General features: G+C 49.8%; 1 protein-coding gene across 2 annotated transcripts in view; it reads left to right on the forward strand.

Moving 5' to 3' along the window:
- Positions 1-1758: 1758 nt before the first annotated feature.
- ETV6 (ETS variant transcription factor 6) overlaps positions 1759-18900 on the forward strand; it is a 240274-nt gene continuing 223132 nt past the window's right edge. For both annotated transcript variants that reach the window (XM_082665318.1, XM_082665319.1), the window contains exon 1: positions 1759-1923. In XM_082665318.1, coding sequence (XP_082521444.1) covers positions 1891-1923 — 33 coding nt within the window. In that variant the 5' untranslated portion in view covers positions 1759-1890. The remainder of the gene's footprint in view (positions 1924-18900) is intronic.

Consider the following 18900-nt stretch of genomic DNA (forward strand, 5'->3'; position numbering starts at 1 on the left):
GAGACTCACAAAATCCCATTATTCCCACCATCCCAGCAATAGGGCTCTTTTCCCATTCCAACCCCTTTAATAAATTCTGGTTCAGAGTGTTCTTCGAATGAGCGTGTGAAGAAGTCTGAACACAATTTATTATGTGGAGAGATGAAGGCAAGTGGGTAGGAAAAATCCGTGTAATGGGGAGGGTCTGGGAAATCTGTCCTGGTTTATCTGTATATACTATAGACACACATTATACATATGTATTTATATATTTGTAATTTAATACACATCCACACATTAAAGCCGTACGTATTAGCAGGGTTTAGAATTTAAACACAAGTATAATGTTCTCAACCTTCTGCAGTGGACACTTCAGAGCATTTTCAGAGACTATAACAATAAAAATCATAGAGTGATCAGACTGCACGTACTCAAGGCTAGAACCTTCAGCCCGACAGGATTTAACCTCCTCTCAATTGTTTTTCCAACCAAATATTCCTCCCCCGGCAGGATCCCGGGGTCGTCCCATCCGCCAATGATGGTTTCAGAGAAGCAGTCCTGGGGAGGGGTATTATCTCCAGGAACACGTCCTGTCAACTTTGCAGTCGAGTCACCTATTTCGGTTGGTAGCGGCCGCTATTGCTTTAAAAAGACAGAGGATTTCGAAACAGGGAGGAAGGGGGGTCAGGAAAAGGAACTCAACTGCCTTTGATAACCTCCCAACAGCCTTTCCTTCTCCAGGACGCGTGCTCGGCTGGGGCAGCGCCCGCATCCCCGGCCTGGCGGGCGCGCGCGCCTCCTCTTTTCCGGGCGCCCACCTTCGCGGGGAATCCCCCGCGGCCAGGCTGGGCTTCTGCCGGCGGCCGCCCCGCTTTGTCTCCGACGTCGCGCTCCGCGACTCGCTCGCTCGCTAGCTCGCCCCTTTACCCCGGTGCGGGCTGTAACCCGATCTCCCATTTCCTGGTGGATTCTCTTAAAGAGGCCGCGGTCGAGAAGCAGAACAAAGGCTATTGTTTTACTTCCTCCTTCGGATTCCGCGTCCTTACCGGAATGTCCCTTCCTATATAATTATTTTCATTGCGTCTGCGCTCGGCGGGGGGTGGGGAAACCCTGTGCCTTTCAATGTATCCGAGAGACGGAGCTAGGGGAGGGGAGGCGTTTAATAAAACCTGTTCTGAGGTTTCTGGGGCCCCGATGGAACGTTTCTCGGCGTGTCTTCCGCGAGCCAGGCGGCGGCCCAGCGGAGCCTAGGACGCCCCGCGCCAGGCCGGCGGGGGCCGCGCCGCCCGCCTAGTTAACAGCCGCGGCCTCGCGCGGCCCCGCTCCCCGGGATCCTCCGCCCGCGCCCCCGCCCCTCCCCCACCCCGGCCCGGCTTTTATTTCTCCGATGCGGGGCTGTAACCCGATCTTTTATTTCCTGGTGGCTCCTTTAAGAGGCAGAGCTCAGTGCTGGGAATTCACGTCAGTTTCTGCACTGAAACTCTCAAGATCAATGAGCAAAGAGCTTTCTCAGTTCTGCCTTTCAGTTTCTCTCTTCCAGGAAGGAAAACATTCGAGAGAGAGAGCGAGGGAGAGCGGCGGGAGGGCGGGGGGCGGGGGCGCCGGCCCGGGTGGGAGGAGAGAGCGGGAGGCCGGCCGGGCTGCGTCCCGGGTCGCCGCGCCGCACCGCGACCTGCAGACCCCGCCGCCGCGCCGCCCGGCTCCCACGCCCCCGCCGCCCCGCGCGGCGACTCCGCCGGCGCCCGCCCCGCCCCGCGCGCTCGCGGCCCCCCGGGGCGGCCGCCGGGAGAGATGCTGCAAGAAACTTCTTAAATGACCGCGTCCGGCCGGCTGTGGAGCGTTTCTGGGTTGGGGAGAGGAAAGGAAAGTGGAAAAAAACTGAGAACTTCCTGATCTCTCTCGCTGTGAGACATGTCTGAGACTCCTGCTCAGTGTAGCATTAAGGTAAAGATCTTCTCCCCCTCCCTCTCCGGGGTGGAAAACCTTGAGCTGCACCGGCCCGGCCAGTCGTACTGGGCTCTTCAGTTGTGAGGGGACTGTTGCAGTCGCTCTGTTCGCAGGAAATTATTTGGGGCGCCGGGGAAGGAGACGCGGCTCGCGGCGGCAGCGTACCCTTTAGTGTAACCTTGCTGCTCCCCCCCTCCCGCCGAGCGCCCTGTCGGCTCCTGCGCCCTCACCTCACCCCTTTGCTTTTTGACAATGAAATGCCAGTCACCGTCGGTCTGGAGGAGCCCGAGTGGTCTCCAGGACTGTAAAACACCCCCGTAATTAGTGCGCCTTTAAAAAAACCTGGTCCCTATTCGTACTCCCAACATGTGACCGAAATGGAACTTTTGTTCCCGAGGGGTGGTCTCCTTAGAAAAAAAAGTTCTCCGGCTCCATTGGGATTGGAATCATTTCTTTTTTTTAAGGGCTCACAGAGTCGGATCAGACAGATTCCCCCCACCCCCGCATTGTAATTGCAAGCGCTTGTCGGAGAGACAGTCGTGGTGTCAGCTTTTCCTGGGCATTGCACAATGAATTTCTTTTCTTTTTTTTTCCCCTTTAAACCAAGGTGAATAAAGTCGCTGAATGGTTATTTTACTCTGATGCATATGAACGCTGAGCAATCCCAAAGTAGAAAACTCCCGTGTTGCAGAGAGGGAGAATTACCTAAGTGACCAGACAAAATGACCTTCCCAGTTTGACAGTGCAGAGAGGAGAGCTAAGAGTAGAAATCTCCCAGCTTTCTGGCCATGGTTTTCAGTATTGTAAATGCAAGATGGTGAAGGATGTTTGCAAACACAGCATTTACCTTCCAAGCAGTTGTGTGTGTACATTTATATATATGTGTGTCTATAAAGGCTAGTGGTGTTGCGGTTTGTTGCTTCTAGAAAGTTGTCGTAAAGTTTGCCACCGTGAGGAGGCAGACTGATTTGTCCATCTCCCCCAATTATTTTGCCCGTCCTTGCATTTGGTGTGCACTTCCATTTCACTGTTCCATCAGTACCCAGATGGAAAAGCCTTTTGCTTCTGTGAGACGCTGAAGCTCCTGAAGTTTGTGGCTTGGCCCATTAACTGTGTTCATTGAGGGAACCCTGCAGAGACAATGCACAAGTAACCAGTTTTCTTCATCTATGGAGAATTCGAGAAACCTTTCCTGCTTTAACACGGCGTTTCCATAGGATCTGTTTAGAGGAAACAGTATTTTCTCATGTTTGCTTATTAGGGTTTCATAATTATACTCAGGTGTTAGTGTTTCTTATCAGGCAAGATTCTCATGGGGTTTGAATTAGGGCTAATGTGAACTGAAAAGGTGGGTTGGGTTTCTTTGTTTTTGCCTCGCAAAAAAATGCCCGGTGGAACTTTCGGGTTTCTGTGTTTGTACATATCTGGGGATAGCAGTATGTCTGCGGTAGCAGGGGAGTGTCAGAGTAAAGATGTTAGGTAGGTTTATACTTCAAAACCAATTTCTTTTGCTGTATAAATTTGATTCTACGAGTTCAGGAAAATCCTACGGTATGCCTGATCTAATTTATCTGACACTACATAACACAAACAGAGGTAACTAAATACTAGGGTATGAAATCAGTAAATTGTATTTAGCTCTATGGCAATAAATCTGACCTGGGGAGAACCTGGACCAACTATGAGATAGTGATTTTAGGGTGAAAACAACAAAAAACAAGCCTTTCTGTGACTTTTCTCGAAGTCTCTTCTGAAGAGACTGCATATGCCCCCTGTTCTGAGGGGCTTATGTTTGGGTACTGCAGGTGCTCACCTTATTGTACCCCAGTGGGAGGCCACAGCAGCCCTTTCCTTACACGCATGGATGGAATCATTCCTAAACCCAGACAGCACAGTGTCTTACATGTGACATAAAAATTGCAGCCGTAGTTTGTATATCATTTTTTTCCTTATTGTTTACCCCGCAGTTCTTTTCGGGAGCCTCTTTTCTCACTCTGTATTTCTCTGTAATTAGATTTAATGGTCTTCACTAGTAATGAAAGTATCGCTTTTATTTTGGATTGCTCTTTATGGAACCAGAATATGACTGTTTGCTTGGACTGTGCATATGTTTAAATGCACATATGTGAAGTGCGTTTTTCCACAGAGTTTGTTTAGTTTGCAACGTTCCAGTAAGAAGCGCCGGAGATCAAGGACTGGGCTTATTCTAGCTTGTCTGAAAATGCTCTGGTGATGTGTGCGGTGTTTCCCTCAGTCCTTGGGATGTGGTACAGTGACTGCATAATAAAAAGTGTTTGCTGGGAACCCACAAGAACTGGGATTTTTTCCTACAGTCCAGTAAACAATAAAGTTTTCTGTGGAGCAGAGAATGAGTGTCAGGAGCTTTCAAGGATGACCTGATGGCTCTGATATCCTGAGGACATGTGACACGGAAGGCTTTCTGTGTGGAGAGATTTCCTTCACTCCTCCTGTCTACTCCTGAAACCTTCCTCCCTGGCTCTCATTCCTTACAAGCAGCTGGTCAGCAGGCAGTAAATTCCTCAGCAGCTGGTGTGATGGAGCACAGAGGAGCCTGACCAGAGGCAGCCACAGAGGGAAGTACTCTGTTTACTTCTGTGCTAGAAAAGAGTAGTGTACGATTTCGGTGGAATTTCCAGGGTGAAAGTTTCTGAATCAGTCAGTGACATCTTTGTATCACTTTCATGGTGGTGGTTGCTGATGAATGCCTGATATTGGCTTTTATATTTCTTTTGCACTTTATAAGCATGTTCCCGGCACCGCAGGGAAGTTAATATCAGACACATGTTTATAGCAGAAGACAGGTTGACCAGCCCAAGGTCACCCAAACTATGGCTGCGCCCCACTGTTTGTCTGCACTGGGCGCCCTCATCGTGAGAGATTAAATGCTTCCATTCCTGACCATTTGGGGTTGTTTCAATGTAAGGACGGGGTCACTTAACTCTGTAAAAAGTCAAATTATTTTTTTCGGAGGATCGTGTGGCTGACTGCTGGGTACGGGAGAAAGGAAGAGGCTATCTTTTCCATCATCAGCCTTCACCTTCAAGTCACCTGTTCAGTTTTAACTTCAGCCAAGTTGCAGTGGAAAGTAACTATGGCCCAGCAGACACAGCCCTGCGTAAGGCTGGCTGGGCGGCCGGCTAGAACTATCCAGGATAGTACAGAGAAATAGTTGCGTAACATCCCTGGCCCCTCCTTTCCCTGCCCTCCGTACTGGTTGGCTTTTTTAGCGGAATGCAATCTCTATTTTGCTGCTTTCTGGGAGTCTCTGGGTTTCCCCTCCTGGGCTCTGAGCTCCTTGGGTTTAGTGGCGATTATCTTTGCGTCCTGGTGCCCACCTTGGCACCTGGCTCAGAAATGTGTGTCAGTAATGTTTGCTGACTTGCAGTGAAGCATGGAAGGAGGTCAGTACCCTTTCCGCTCTCTGTCCTGTGTGCTCGGAGTGACTTAACACTTCACCCACAGGCTAGCATACAGTGGTTACTAGGGCCACTCTGCTGTCACAGGGAGGCCTAGAGCACTCCCTTGGGTGTCTGCCTAAAAATTATTACTGGTAGAATTTTGGCCTAATAATAATGTTTTCTTATTTTGATAACATTTTCAAAAACTGCTTTTGTGTCTCAACAAACAACAATATGGAACTGGGTAAAAGATACGAGACAGGGGCTTGAGGAATCACTGGAGAAGGTTCAGATTAGCAGGCTTCTAAGGTTTCCCCAGGGTCTTCAGCAGGTGAATCAGGGAACTTTGAGAATCTAAGAGCTGAGAGACTATAAAGATCACCTGGGCCAACGTCTGATTTTATTTTATTTTTTTGCTGTGTTGGGTCTTTGTTGCTGCGCACGGGCTTTCTCTAGTTGCGGTGAGCGGGGGCTACTCTCCATTGCGGGGCGCGGGCTTCTTACTGCAGTGGCTTCTCTTGTTGCGGAGCGCGGGCTCTAGGGGCACGGGCTTAGTTGCTCCGCGTCATGTGGGATCTTCCTGGACCAGGGCTTGAACCCATGTCCCCTGTATTGACAGGCGGATTCTTATTTATTTATTTATTTATTTATGGTTTCGTTGGGTCTTCGTTGCTGTGTGCGGGCTTTCTCTAGCTGCGGTGAGCGGGGTCTACTCTTTGTTACACTGTGCGGGCTTCTCATTGCAGTGGCTTCTCTTGTGGCAGAGCACAGGCTCTAGGCCTGCGGGCTTCAGTAGTTGTGGCACGTGGGCTCCAGTAGTTGTGGCTCGCAGGCTCTAGAGCACAGGCTCAGTAGTTGTGGCGCGCGGGCTCAGTTGCTCCGCGGCATGTGGGATCTTCCCAGACCAGGGATCGAATCCGTGTCCCCTGCATTGGCAGGCAGATTCTTAACCACTGCACCAACCAGGGAAGCCGGGCAGGAGGATTCTTAACCACTGCGCCACTAGGGAAGTCCCTACAACGTCTGATTTTTATGGAGAGGAGGTCCACACAGCTAAATTGTTTGCTTCAGCTGATCGGTGACTGAGCCAGGTTTAGAGCAACGCAGACCCCCTGGTTCTCAGGCCCCTGTCCCTCACTGGGCTGGGTTCACGGTGCATCCCTATAAGAGGCCAAGGAGATTCGATACAACAGGCTGCACACTCTCTAGCACTTCCCAGCTTGGTCCATTTTAATCGAAAGCCAGCTGGTATGAGGGCACAGAGGTATGTGCCAAGGAAGATGATGTGTGTGGGAGCCCTGGGTCCAGAGGGTATATTGTTAGATGTGAGAAGAGGAAGGAGTAGGAGGGGGGGATGAGGGAAGAAGGGCTTCATGGACTTGTATTTGCACCACCATCTACAGCAATACATTTTTTGTATTCTGGTAAAAAGCATGTAGCATTAAATTTACCATCTTAACCATTTTTAAGGGTACAGTTCAGTCGTGTTGTCTGTTCACGTTGTTGTGCAACTGATCTCTAGAACTTTTTCATCTTGCAACACTGAAACTCTATACTCGCTCAACACCCATTTCCCCTCTCCCCTTCTCCCAGCCCTCCGTAACCACCTTCCTATTTTCTTTCTGATTTTGACTACTTTAAATAGTTCATATGAGTGGAACCATACTTTCTTTACTTCACTTAGCATAATGGCCTGGAGGCTCATCTATGTTGCAGTATGTGACAGGATTTCCTTTTTTCAAGGCTGCGTAATATTCCATTTTATGTATATGCCATATTTTCTTTATCCATTCATCTGTTGATGGACATTTGGGTTACTCTCATCTCACAGGTGTTGTATCTCACAGGTGTTGTGAATACTGCCGCGGTGAACATGGCTGTACAAATGCCTCTTTGAGATCCTGCTTTGAGTTCTTTGGATTTATCCCCAAAGATGGGATGGTGGGGTGCAGTGGTACTTTTTTATACCATGTGAGGGACTGGTACTTCTGTTTGGGGCTGAGGGTGCTGGACCTGTTAGCAGGGCCTTTTCTGAGGAATCCTTGAGGGGGCCCTAGGCTCAACTGTACACCTTAATTTATACACAGTAGGCTCTGCATCAGCTAAAAACATGGCAGCTGGTCCTAGGGAAGTAGCTTACCTCTTTAGCATAGGTAAGTGAAGGGAAGAAACACCCCAAATACGGGCACCAGAGGAAGGTGGAACTAAAACAAATTCTGGGCATCTGAGTTGAGCACACTGAGGCAGGCTGGGGGCAGGTGGGGAGGGCGTGTGAGGACCATCTTGAAGAGCAGGTGCGTTCTGTTACGGATGTTGAAAAGTTGCCCTGTGGTGTGGATCTCCCGGCTGAGGGAATCAGCGCCAAACGAAGCCCCCTAGGGTGTGGGGTGTACAAACGAAGTATTTGTCTCTGTGAATGCTACTTCAGGAGACGCACGGATGGTGGTTTTCTGGCAGAGTCCTTCACTGCCGCATTTGTTGTAGAAACCAGTCTCTGTGTGGATGCGTTGAATAGCACGAGTGTAAGTTGACGCAGGGTTCCCACGCCAGAAGGGGCCCAGCTTAAAGACCAGTCGCTGCCAAGCCTAGTATTTGGAGAGAGAAAGGGTAAAGTTAGTGAGAAGTTAGAACGATAGCCTGTTAAAAAACAAACACATTTTCATTGATTTTTGAACATACAGGAACCAGCCTAATAGAGCGTGGCTTTCCAGGGTGTCTCAGGCTGAGCCTCCGTGCGAACAGGCAGAAATGACTTGTGTCCACACCATCAGCTGGTGAGAAATGAGGGCTGCCGTGTGCTGGAGACGGTACCTTCCGCATCGAAATAGTACCATCAGTATGTTGCTTGCTCTGTGAATTTTCTTGATCACCCTTTCTTTTTAGATAGTGAAAGTATACAGCTCAGCCTGGTCTTTGGCTAAATGACCTTGAATTTGGGGAGTATGTGGGGTGGTGACAAGGAAGGTATTAATACGCCTGTGTTTGTTAGGTGTGGAGCCCCAGATGAGCTAATTGCTTACTCAGGCCTGTGGACTAAGCGTATGGGAAACTGTGGAACACCTGCGTTTGGGAGCCTTGTAAGGTCTGGGTAATTAAAGGGGTTTGTGTGCTGCGTTGGTGGTCATCCTGCATCATCACCACCATCGTTTATTGGATACTGCTGTGTGCTGGTCCTTGGGCTAAGCGTTTTATCTGCATTATCTCGTTTGCTCTTTACTACTCCCTCCGGGATGCAGGTTTTCTCCCTGTTTTGCAAAGGAGGAGCCTGAAGCCCATAGCTGTGAAGCGATGTATTGGTCTGAGATCTTCCAGGCTGTACTCTGGCCCGAGCTTCACCGAGTCTACATCTCGGGACTACAGTTCCAAAGCACTTTCTCTCCTGACCCAAGACGCAAGGACAGCCATCTTTATGAAGAAAGTTAGGAAACCCAGAGTAATGGGGCTGTGGGGGAGCTTCCCACAGGCCAAGATGAGAGGTGGGAATTGAGCCGGCAGAGATGCTCCTTCCCTCTCTGGGTGGGTGCCCCCTAACCGGCCCTCTCGTGGCAGGGTAGCCAGATGGTCACGTCGCACCACCCACCTTGGAATGGACGTCCAGATCTCCCATTTGTACACCAACCCCTGATGTTCTCTAGTGATACTTTGTCTGTGGGTGGGTTCATTTGTGCCCTTTTCATGTTTTTCTCAGAAATCTTTTCCCTCTCTGCCTCGCTCTGCTTTCCCCCAGTGTCTCCTTACCCCATCATCAGGTGATCAGGTGGGTGACAGGCCAGGGCCGTGTTGTCTCATCCTGCCCACCCTCGGAGCTAGACACCTTGGTCACACCCTGGTCAGTCTCTCTCCTTCCACTGCTTTTTTTTTTTTCAATTTCAAACTTTTTACACAATCCACGAATGCAGTGCTTTTTAACCATCCCTCATGTCCATCTGAAGATACTGTGTGATTTCTAGGAATCTATTTGATGTCTCTTCAGGTGTTCCCTGATTTCCCCCCCCCACCAAAGGAATCATCTTTTTTCTTAATAAATTTATTTATTTATTTTTGACTGCCTTGGGTCTTTGTTGCTACACGTGGGCTTTCTCTAGTTGCGGCGAGCGGGGGCTACTCTTCGTTGCGGTGCGCGGGCTTCTCATTGTGGTGGCTTCTCTTTGTTTCGGAGCACGGTCTCTAGGTGCGCAGGCTTCAGTAGTTGTGGCATGTGGGCTCAGTAGTAGGGGCTCGCGGGTTTAGTTACTCCCCAGCATGTGGGATCTTCCTGGACCAGGGCTCAAACCTGTGTCCCCCTCATTGGCAGGATTCTTAAGCACTGCGCCACCAGGGAAGCCCTATCTTTTTTCTTGATAGCTTGATACCTGACCCTACTGGCCTTGTTCTAATTTCCCGGAATGAAGGGAGAATTTGGGCCCTCTGACTTTATACATTTGTGGATTTGAAGAGCTTTAATGAAGCCTGTCTTCAGAGCAGACATAGGGAAGGAAGCACACAGAGACATGGCGTGGAGGGAGTTAAGAAGAGACTAAGAAAGCCTAAGTCCTGATTCTCATGAAACAGATGAGGAAACTGGCCCGTGCAGCATTTAAATAGCCTGCTTGAGATCACAGTACTCTTCAAAGCTGAGCTGGAGTCAGGATCCAGGTGTTCTGTCCCGGGACCGTGTTCCACTCACACCAGGAAAATTGGCAAAAAGCAGACAAGACCTCAGAAAGCATAGCTTCATGGTGAGGACTCCTATCTAGAGAGTGAAACCCCTTTGTCTCGTACCACACAATGACCGACAGCATTAATGATCATCATTATGACCTTGTCCAAGTTGAAGACAAACTGTAAATTATGAGATTTAGGAAGTTAGGAAATAGTGTCATGCATTTTGGAAAGCTGTCCAGCGAAAATGGTTGGCGTAGAAATAACGTTACGTTTTAGAAGGCCACGCTTCAGCTATCTGGACGAATGACTTATAAAAATAATACCTTACTCCCCAAAGAAGACAGGAAAGAACTACCCGGTAAATCTGCACGCTCACCGGAGCTCGTGTGTTCCTCGGGGGTATTTTCCCTTTGTCTGTGGGAGTCAGACACACGGAAAACGGTCTTATTTCCTGAATGACCTGGAAAGGGCGTGTGGCCCCGCTGGTGTGAGCACCGTGGGTGCGTGCGCTCAGGGATGTGACTGTTGGTCCCGTGTAGTTCCAGTCAGCGCTGCTTCAGAGTTTGATTTGCACTTTGTTCTGCCTGATGCTATTCATCGGTTCTTCTCTGTAACACTGATTTCCCTTAAGGGGATGGTAAGTTCCCGAGAGGAGGAGAGCGGCCATTGCCATACCGTGAAGAGCTTCTAGGGGAAGGAAGGACGCTGTAGTAGACAGACCTGAGTGCGAATGCTGCTGCTTGAACTTGTTCATCTTAAGCTTGAACCTGTTGAGTCATCTGAAGTGGTAATAAAAACACCTGTCTTTGGGGGCCGTTGGCACTGCCTTACGTTGTTTTAAAAACACCCAAACTTAGTTATTCTCCCCCTTTATATATCCTCCCATCACAGGGATCTAGAAGGGGCGAGAGACTTTCTAGTCCTGTGCCTGCCTTATACCGTTGAGAAAATGGAGCTCAGAGATGTGACGGTATTGCTCGAGCTCCCGTGGCTGGTTTGTGGCACCGCCTGAACTGAACTCCAGGCCTTGCAGGTGGGCCAGCTCCCAGGCTGGGCTCTTCTCACCGTCGCCATGAGTTTCTCCCAGGGTTGGGGTCGCTCAGTCAGCGCTCAGCAGAGCCTCGCTTTTGACTTTCATTGAATACAGACCCCAGTAACAGGAGCAAGGAGCCAGCTGTAATTATGGTAGAAACAGATGCCTCTTGCATCTTCAAATTGTGAGGGCAGAGCTAGTAGGGTTCTGAATAAGTTTCCAGAGATGAAAGGAGAGGAAAAACCCCAAAGCCTGGAAGTACTGTGCAGGGCCTCTGATGGGCGTTATTACTCAGCCCTCAAGTATTCAAACCTATTCAGGGATCTGCCTGTTCATACAGTTGCTTATTATTTGTGACCGGGCCGAGACTCGAGAGGGAGCGTCCATTCTTCAGTCCGCTTCTGTGTGGCACGCAGCCCCGTGTCTGTCTGACCACAGAGCAGACACTGTTTGCCGTGGGCGGTGAGTTTCCAGTTCCAAGCGTCAGGAGTGGATGGCTCTTCGTGGAGGTTTAGACGGAAGAGTTTGAAGAAGCCCAATTTGTAACTTTGGGGCATGAGGGAACCTTTGTTTTCAGTAAATGTGAAGAGGGACGCTGAAGTATTTGTTAGCAGCTTTTGCTGTGGGCTTACAGTGCGTTCCTGCGTTTTCCGTTGATACCCATTTTAAATGAGAAGATGAAGTGGGGCCTGGAAAATAGCCCTTCTTGAGGAACAGTGGAGAGAATGTGCGCGGCCTCCGCCGCCGTCCCCAGAAGCAGCTGTGGGCACTTTTAGGCCGTTGAGGAAAGAGCTTAGGTCTGGAGAGCAACCGTTCCTCTCCCTTCGCCCTGGAAAACACAAGAGAACTTTGGTGATCTTTCTGCTCAGCTCTCTTGCAGCCCTCTCCGGTGGGTTATGATGAGGCCAGGTGGCTTCATCTTTCTGAAGATTTCTCTGTATCATGAGGTCACTAATCCCTGATTCTGTGACATCCCCTATACACGAGGAAGCAGCAACCAAAGATGAGATACTGACTCTCAAGTATTTCCTGGAAGAAATGAGCTACAGATAGAAATCAGCATTGTAATTAAAAAAACAAAAATCAACCCCCAAAGAACAGGCTTTCTGTCTCTGAAGTCACCCGTGTCCCTAACACCTCCCTGGGTCTCTGGGGAAAGTGTGGGTCTAGGTGTGCAGCGGTGGCCTTGCGTGTACCAGCCTGGCTGTGGTGTGGCCAGAACAGTGCTGGCATCCCTGACGAAGACTCCAGGTCAAGAGACAGTTTGGGACCAGTATTGTCTGAAGCCTAATAATTAGTACTCGGATAAATAGATCTGCCACTGGTGTAGCCAAGAGGAACCGTACCTGAGATGTTATAAAAGGGGAGCAGGCGTTTGCTGAGTACTTTTCTGGACTGCTTGGTGGAAGCTCAGACAGGGAAGGCAACTTCTTTCCATGTTACTTCCTTCCTTCATTGTTCTAGACCATATATCTTTCCCAGACGCTATCTGTGACCGTCACGTCGGCCTCCTGCCAGAGCAGACCACGTGGTCGTGTCTCCTGACTCAGCCATCTGGTCCAGCGCTGTCTTTTCGTGTGTAGGTTTGTGATCACAGGCCGGGCACCCGAGGGGACAGAAGTGAGTTCTCATTTCTTTGGGCCTCTGTGGGTGCTCTCGTGTCCAAATTCCTGCCCTGGAGTTGGCACATCTGGTTTTGGGAACTGGGCAATCTGAAAGATTGGCCCCCTCATGCATTTGGTAGCTGCCGTGTCCTCCTTTCGACTTGAGATCTGAAAAATCCGGGTCATGAGTTCACTTGACTGGTGCCTTGTTCTGTCGAGACCGTGGCTCTCCTCATGGTCTTGACAGTCGTGGCCAGTGATGGGTGGGGACGGCAGGTCAGGATCACTCTCACTCTGCACCTCTCCATCTGGCCTGTCTCCAAAGTGAGGTGCACTGGGTGGGAGAACTGTCACTTAAGGGTGAATTCTGAGTGGCCTAGGTCCCCAGTCTGGGTGAGTCTCCTCTTCTCCCGGTTGTGGAGATCTGAATGACCCAGTTTGGCTGACGACAGCTCAAGTCCCCTGGAAGGCTGCCAGCTCCATGTTTGACTCTGTGCCCCCGAGTCCTGCCCCGGGTCTGCTGACTTGAACACTTTAGGGTGAGTTGGGATGGGAGACCATACCCGTTGGGAAGGCAAGAGGCTTTGCCCTCAGACCCAGAGAAACAAAGCCTCTCTCCGAAGTTGGCATTCTGCTCTTGTGCACCTCTGAGGCTCTGTGCTCCTGGCGGGGCCGTGCATGAGTGGTGAGGGCACGCTTCTCGGAAGCAAAAGTCAGCTGCAGGTCAGAAGCAGTTTTTGGATACGATGGAATCCTGGGGGAATGCTGGCGAGCACAGGAAGGCTGCAGTGGTGATCCTCTAATCTCTTTCAGCATGCTGTAAGGGGATCTTTAACTTTCACCCAGACGGGAGGGAGATGGGCACAGGGACCTAGGTGTTGGGTTACATCTCAAGTAGGGCACCTATTAGTATACCCGTCTTACGTGCTCCCACCCTCCCTGGCACCTTGGCTTTTTCTAAGCTCCCTACCCTAGAAAATGAATAAAGATCCACTGACATCAACGGCAGATTTATTTCTCATTTTCTGGGTGCAAGGTCGTGGGCTCTGCTTGGAGATGTGTGGGACGAGGCCTCGGAGGGAAAAGAACCTTAAAAATGCAAGAAAAGGCAGAAAGCCACGCACACCCCGCCGAAAGGCCCTGCCTGTTATTCCAGCAGAGGGACGAGCCGGGCCCCGGGGTGCAAGTCACTGTTAACCTTAGCCTGCTTTTCTGAGAATTTGTCTATCTCGAAAGATTTGGTGAAATGGCCAAGTGGAGCTTCTGTAAGGTAGGGGGATGCCTGCGCGTGCTTTCGTGGTCAGCCATGGCCTTGAACAGTCCCATTGAAGGGAACGATGGTTCTGGGTACGTTTCCATTTCAACTGTGGTATTTAAAGGTTTGCCATGGCGAGGGGTGTGGGTGGACGGGAGTATAGTCCTCTTGCCTCTTGGTTAGTTTTATCTAGGTTATAGGTGAAAATGAGTTCGCAACACCTCCTGTTTCTTATTTGGGTCCATTTAGGATGACCTGCAGAGCCTAGTTTGGGCAAATCTCGTTATCCTACCCGATGCACATGTTTGTGGACCGCCAGGCTACATGTCAGATGGATTATGAGGAAGGATCCACTTCACAGCTCTGGCCCCCATATTTGTGCTTGTGATTCTTCTTGGGGTCTTGTATATACTTAGGGTGCTTTTCTCTCTTAATCCTTCTGGGACGCCGCCTGGGGCTGTGTTGACAAGGTTGCGCCACTTTGGGGAAGTTTTGGCCTCACGCTTCCCCAGGTGGGGTCCAGCTGGCTGCACTTTGGGCAGTTGATGGTACTTAGAGCTTCAGGGGTTTCCATTTGCCAGAAAGGTAATCTCTCAGCTGGCCCTAGTGGCCGCAGGGCACACATGTTAGGCTTTGGGGGAAATTCACAATTTCAGCTTCGCTCTTTGTTCGCATCTTGTGTACATTAATGGCCTCATTATTGAAGTGCATTGAACTATTGCTCCACAATCCAAAGCCTGGAAAGTAGCTTCTTTGGGTCAGGGAAAGGTTTCTAAGTACAGTTATTGAAGGCTCAAGCTTAAAAACCAACACTGGAGGTTAGAAGTAGCGTGTTCTAGAGGGAACAGTGCGAGGGTAGCTGACACCAGGTCTTTTTGCACTATTTTTAGTTCTGGTCGGGACTGTATGGGGTGGCTTGTGCTTCCTTGGACATCATTCTGCTTTTATTCCAAGGGTTTGTTCTTGTGACTCTGTATATGTGCAGATGTATTGCATGCTCATAGGATCGTATGTCTCAGCAATTATGGCATAATCTGTTTTCCAGCGTATAGAGTGAAAGATTGCATGAAGCCCAGCCTTGTGGCAAAGAAACCCTACATGTAGATGTAAAATATATCTCCTTGGAGGGCTGGCTTCCTGATGGGCTATAAACGGATTGTTAAACAGCAATGCGAGGGGCTGTTAACAAGCTGTTTCTAAGAGCATCTCCCTGGTCTGGTCTGAAAAGGTAATGTGTACATATTGCAGCTATGAAACAGTTTGCCTGTGGTGCTTATATGTTGGTAGATTGTGTGTGTGTGTGTGTGTGTGTGGGGGGGGTATTTTCAGTGGTGAATGGACTGAAAAGATAATTTTTTTCATTGACGTATAGTTGATTTACAATATTGTGTTAGTTTCAGGTGTATAGCAAAGTGATTTGGTTATACATATATGTGTATATATCTATATTCTTTTCTCCAATTCTTTTCCATTACAGTTTATTACAAGGTATTGAATATAGTTCCCTGTGCTATACAGTAGAACCTTATTTATCTATTTATATCTAGTAGTGTGTATCTGTTAAATCTGTACTCCTAATTTATTCCTCACCCCCCTTCCCCTTTGGTAGCCATAAGTTTGTTTTATATGTCTGTGTGTCTGTTTCTGTTCTGTAAATTTTTCAGGAATTTGTATTATTTTTTAGATTCCACATATAAGTAATATCATATAACATTTGTCTTTATCTTTCTGACTGACTTCACGTAGTAAGATAATCTCTACGTCTGTCCGTGTTGCTGCAAATGGTATTATTTCATTCTTTTTTATCGCTGAGTAATATTCCACTGTATATATGTACCGCGTCTTCTTTATCCATTCATCTGCCGATGGACACTTAGGTTGCTTCCATGTCTCGGCTATTGTAAATAGTGCTGCTGTGAACGCTGGGGTGCATGTATCTTGAAAAGATCATTTTAAATGTTGTCTATTTGCTCCTATGTCAATGTCCACTTTGTCCATTGGGCCGTGTTCTGGTTTAAATGAAGAGGTGTTTGGTCAGCACAGGGTATGGCTCACCCAGACTTCAAAAAGCTTTAGTATGTTTATGATAACACCCTAAGTGCGTAATAGCTGCTTTAAGGATTTAGAATACTTGGATGAATAGGTGAATCACCTCCCCATAAGCAAACGAACATTCAAATTCTAAGTTCAGTGAAGCAGGGTTCCTTTTGTGTGTCTAGTCTTATTGGAACTTCTCTTCACATTCAGGTGACATAGCTGGAAATCGGTCCATGGCAGTTTGTGGTACTCTTGGGTTTTAATGAGAACTCTTTCTTGTTTCCAGGATGCCACGCTTCTACTGTGTTCGCAGCTGCTGTGTTGAAAAACAGGTGTCTCTTATAATCCCCTGCCCGGATCAGTTTGCTAGCCTGGCAGAGCCTTACTATTATGGTTTACTTCTTTATTTATTTTTGTCCCATGGAGGTTAGATAACTGCCAGGAGGTGCTGATGAGCAGGATTAATGGGATAGAAGACGGCAGCTCTCCTCGGTGGAGGTTTCTATTAAAAGAATCTGAGAGTCTCAGGGCGTAAAGATAGAGCTACAGAAAACCGTCCAGGATACGACTCACCGGAGAGAAGAGCCAAAAGGAGGGTAGTAATAATAGTTCTGCCAAGTCACCTCTCTCTCCTTCAAAGGCCAGTGTGGCCACAAAAGCCATCCAAGACGAGGGTGGGGAGTGAGGACCGTTCTCTGGTCCACGGGGCACCAACGGACTCATCCGTGGTTGCTTCTCCGGGCTTCTGGGTCCTGTGCGGCCCACACCCCATGTCTCTCACACTGTTCTTTCTTCTCCATGCTGACTAACACTGTCTCCCTCTGGCCCCGGACTCTTCAGCTGTCTCCCACCTGATCTTCCTTCCTACACTCCCTGCTCCTTCCCAACCAGCCCAGAATGATTCTTGGCAAACAAGAAATTGATCACACCAGGCCCTTTCTGACACTGCAGTTCAGGATGAAACCCAGCTCTCTATCAGGGCATCGAGACCCTGGACAGGCTGCTGTTCTATCACTAGAATCATCTCCACCCTCCTGCCCCACGTTGTGGTCCAACCAATACCTGTCGTTCTCCCAAACCACGTTATGAACTTTTATGCCTGGAATCTTGCCCCGATCCTTCTTCTGCCTGGTAGCCAACTTGTCATCTGAATCCCGTCTCTTAAGCCTTCCCTGGTGCTGTCAGGCACAGCATCCTACAGCCTCGTTGAACTTGTCTCCGTTACTGGCAGCGATCCTGTTATAGTTTGCATGTGCCTCATCCTCTAGCTGGAGTCAGAATGCACCGAGAGCAAGAGGTTGATGGATTCGTTTTATATTTCCAACGTCCAGCTCAGTGCCCGGCACAGAGAAAGTCCAGTGTCCTTTAGTTGAATGGAATTTTTTAAATCAGCAAGTATTTATTAATCTTCTGTTAATGGGCTCGGTGGGCGCTAGGCTCTGTGCTACATTAAGAGAAGTGTAAGTTGAAAACCTTGCACAGTTGAAGTCCTGAGTAAATACCCCTTGAAGGTAGAGGGAGGAAGAAAGGGAGAGACCTCATTTCTGTTGCAGTGTCAGGACCGCATGGCAGGGCCATGCCGATACCTAAGTCCCCCCGTGAGACTCAATCCCTGAACTGACACGTACACACAGAGCACCTGCTAGATCTTTCCATCTTGATGGCCCATATTCCAGAGAGGAACACAGGCAGCTGGAGACGAGGCTTGAGAACCTTTAGGCTGGTTGCGCAGGGTGGAGCACGGACAGCCCCAAGTGAGTGAACGTATCAGAAATCCGTCCTCTTTTCCCGGCTCAGCGTGCCTCTCGGGTCTGGGAGAGAGAGCTGGGGGCTGTTGGTTGTAGTGCGTGCAGTCCTGACGCTGCTGACTGTGATCCTCCGGGAATGAGGGGCCGCCGCTTGCTCTCTGCCTCACCCGTCTGCTCACTGGGTGGCGGAGATGACCCGAGAGCAGGGCAGCTTGCGAGCTTTCTGCGAAGTCTGGGATTGCCCTTCCAGGAAAAGGGAGGGATCTGACCCTTCCGTCCGTCAACTCCTCAGCCGTCTTCTCCAGATCGCTGTTCTCTTCCACACTTTACCTGGGGGGTGATCTCTCTGGAGCTCTAGTTCACTCCCAGTGGGTTGCCCTGGGGGCTAAAGCAGCGAGAAAACTGAAGGTACCACAGGACTAGAAAAGCAGCCCCAGGTCCTGTCATATGGATGGTATGACAGCTTCCACATTTCCATTTACAGTGGAGAGCTCAGTGCTGTGTCCTTAAAGACAAGGCCGTCAGGGGAGTATGTTAGAGTTAGGAACAACCTGACGCGTGTGAGATGGACCAGTCTGGAGAAGCCAGGTATGCTCAGGTACAAGCAGACACACCTGGGCCTTCCATAGGGGCCCAGGTGACTCCTTTTCTCCCTACGCTTGTTGCCATTGACAGACAGACAGGTGGGATTGGGGGCCTCAGGGTAGGTGAGAACTTGCAACTTCCCGATCCCAGCCAGACCCCAGCCAGGGCTCTTTTACAGTTCCCCCCAAACTGTCATCTGCCAGCAGCTCTCTTTCCCAGAGCTGCCCTGCAGCTGCCCGCCAGCCCTCCTGGCCTTGGGCTCTTCCTGGCTGTAGGTGGGGCCGTCTCCATGGTGCCTGACCCCCAGGCCCTTCTGTCCTCTCCGGGTGTCCTAGGTTTCCCTTGCCTTCCAGACAGGCTCCACAAGGGGTTGTGTGGCAGGCAGGTCGGGCGCTGTTGCAGGGATGCTCCTCTGAGCCGCATTGGGCAGCAGCAAAGCCTAGCGCCCTGTGTGCCCAGTGAAAAGACACATTCATGAAGCTGCTGGCGTGCGGGTAGCCGCAAAGCGCACGCCTTCTTCAGAACCCTCAAATCATACACCTCACACCCGGATGACGTGGTGCCGCCCGCGTTCCTCCCACTGTCACTCCCCTGGCCCAGCCTCTCCACTGCCAAGGCCGTTGATGGAAGGGCCATTTCCTCCTCTCTC

Source organism: Grampus griseus (genome assembly GCF_964374135.1).
Source record: "Grampus griseus genome assembly, chromosome: 11".
Taxonomy (NCBI): Eukaryota; Metazoa; Chordata; class Mammalia; order Artiodactyla; family Delphinidae; genus Grampus; species Grampus griseus.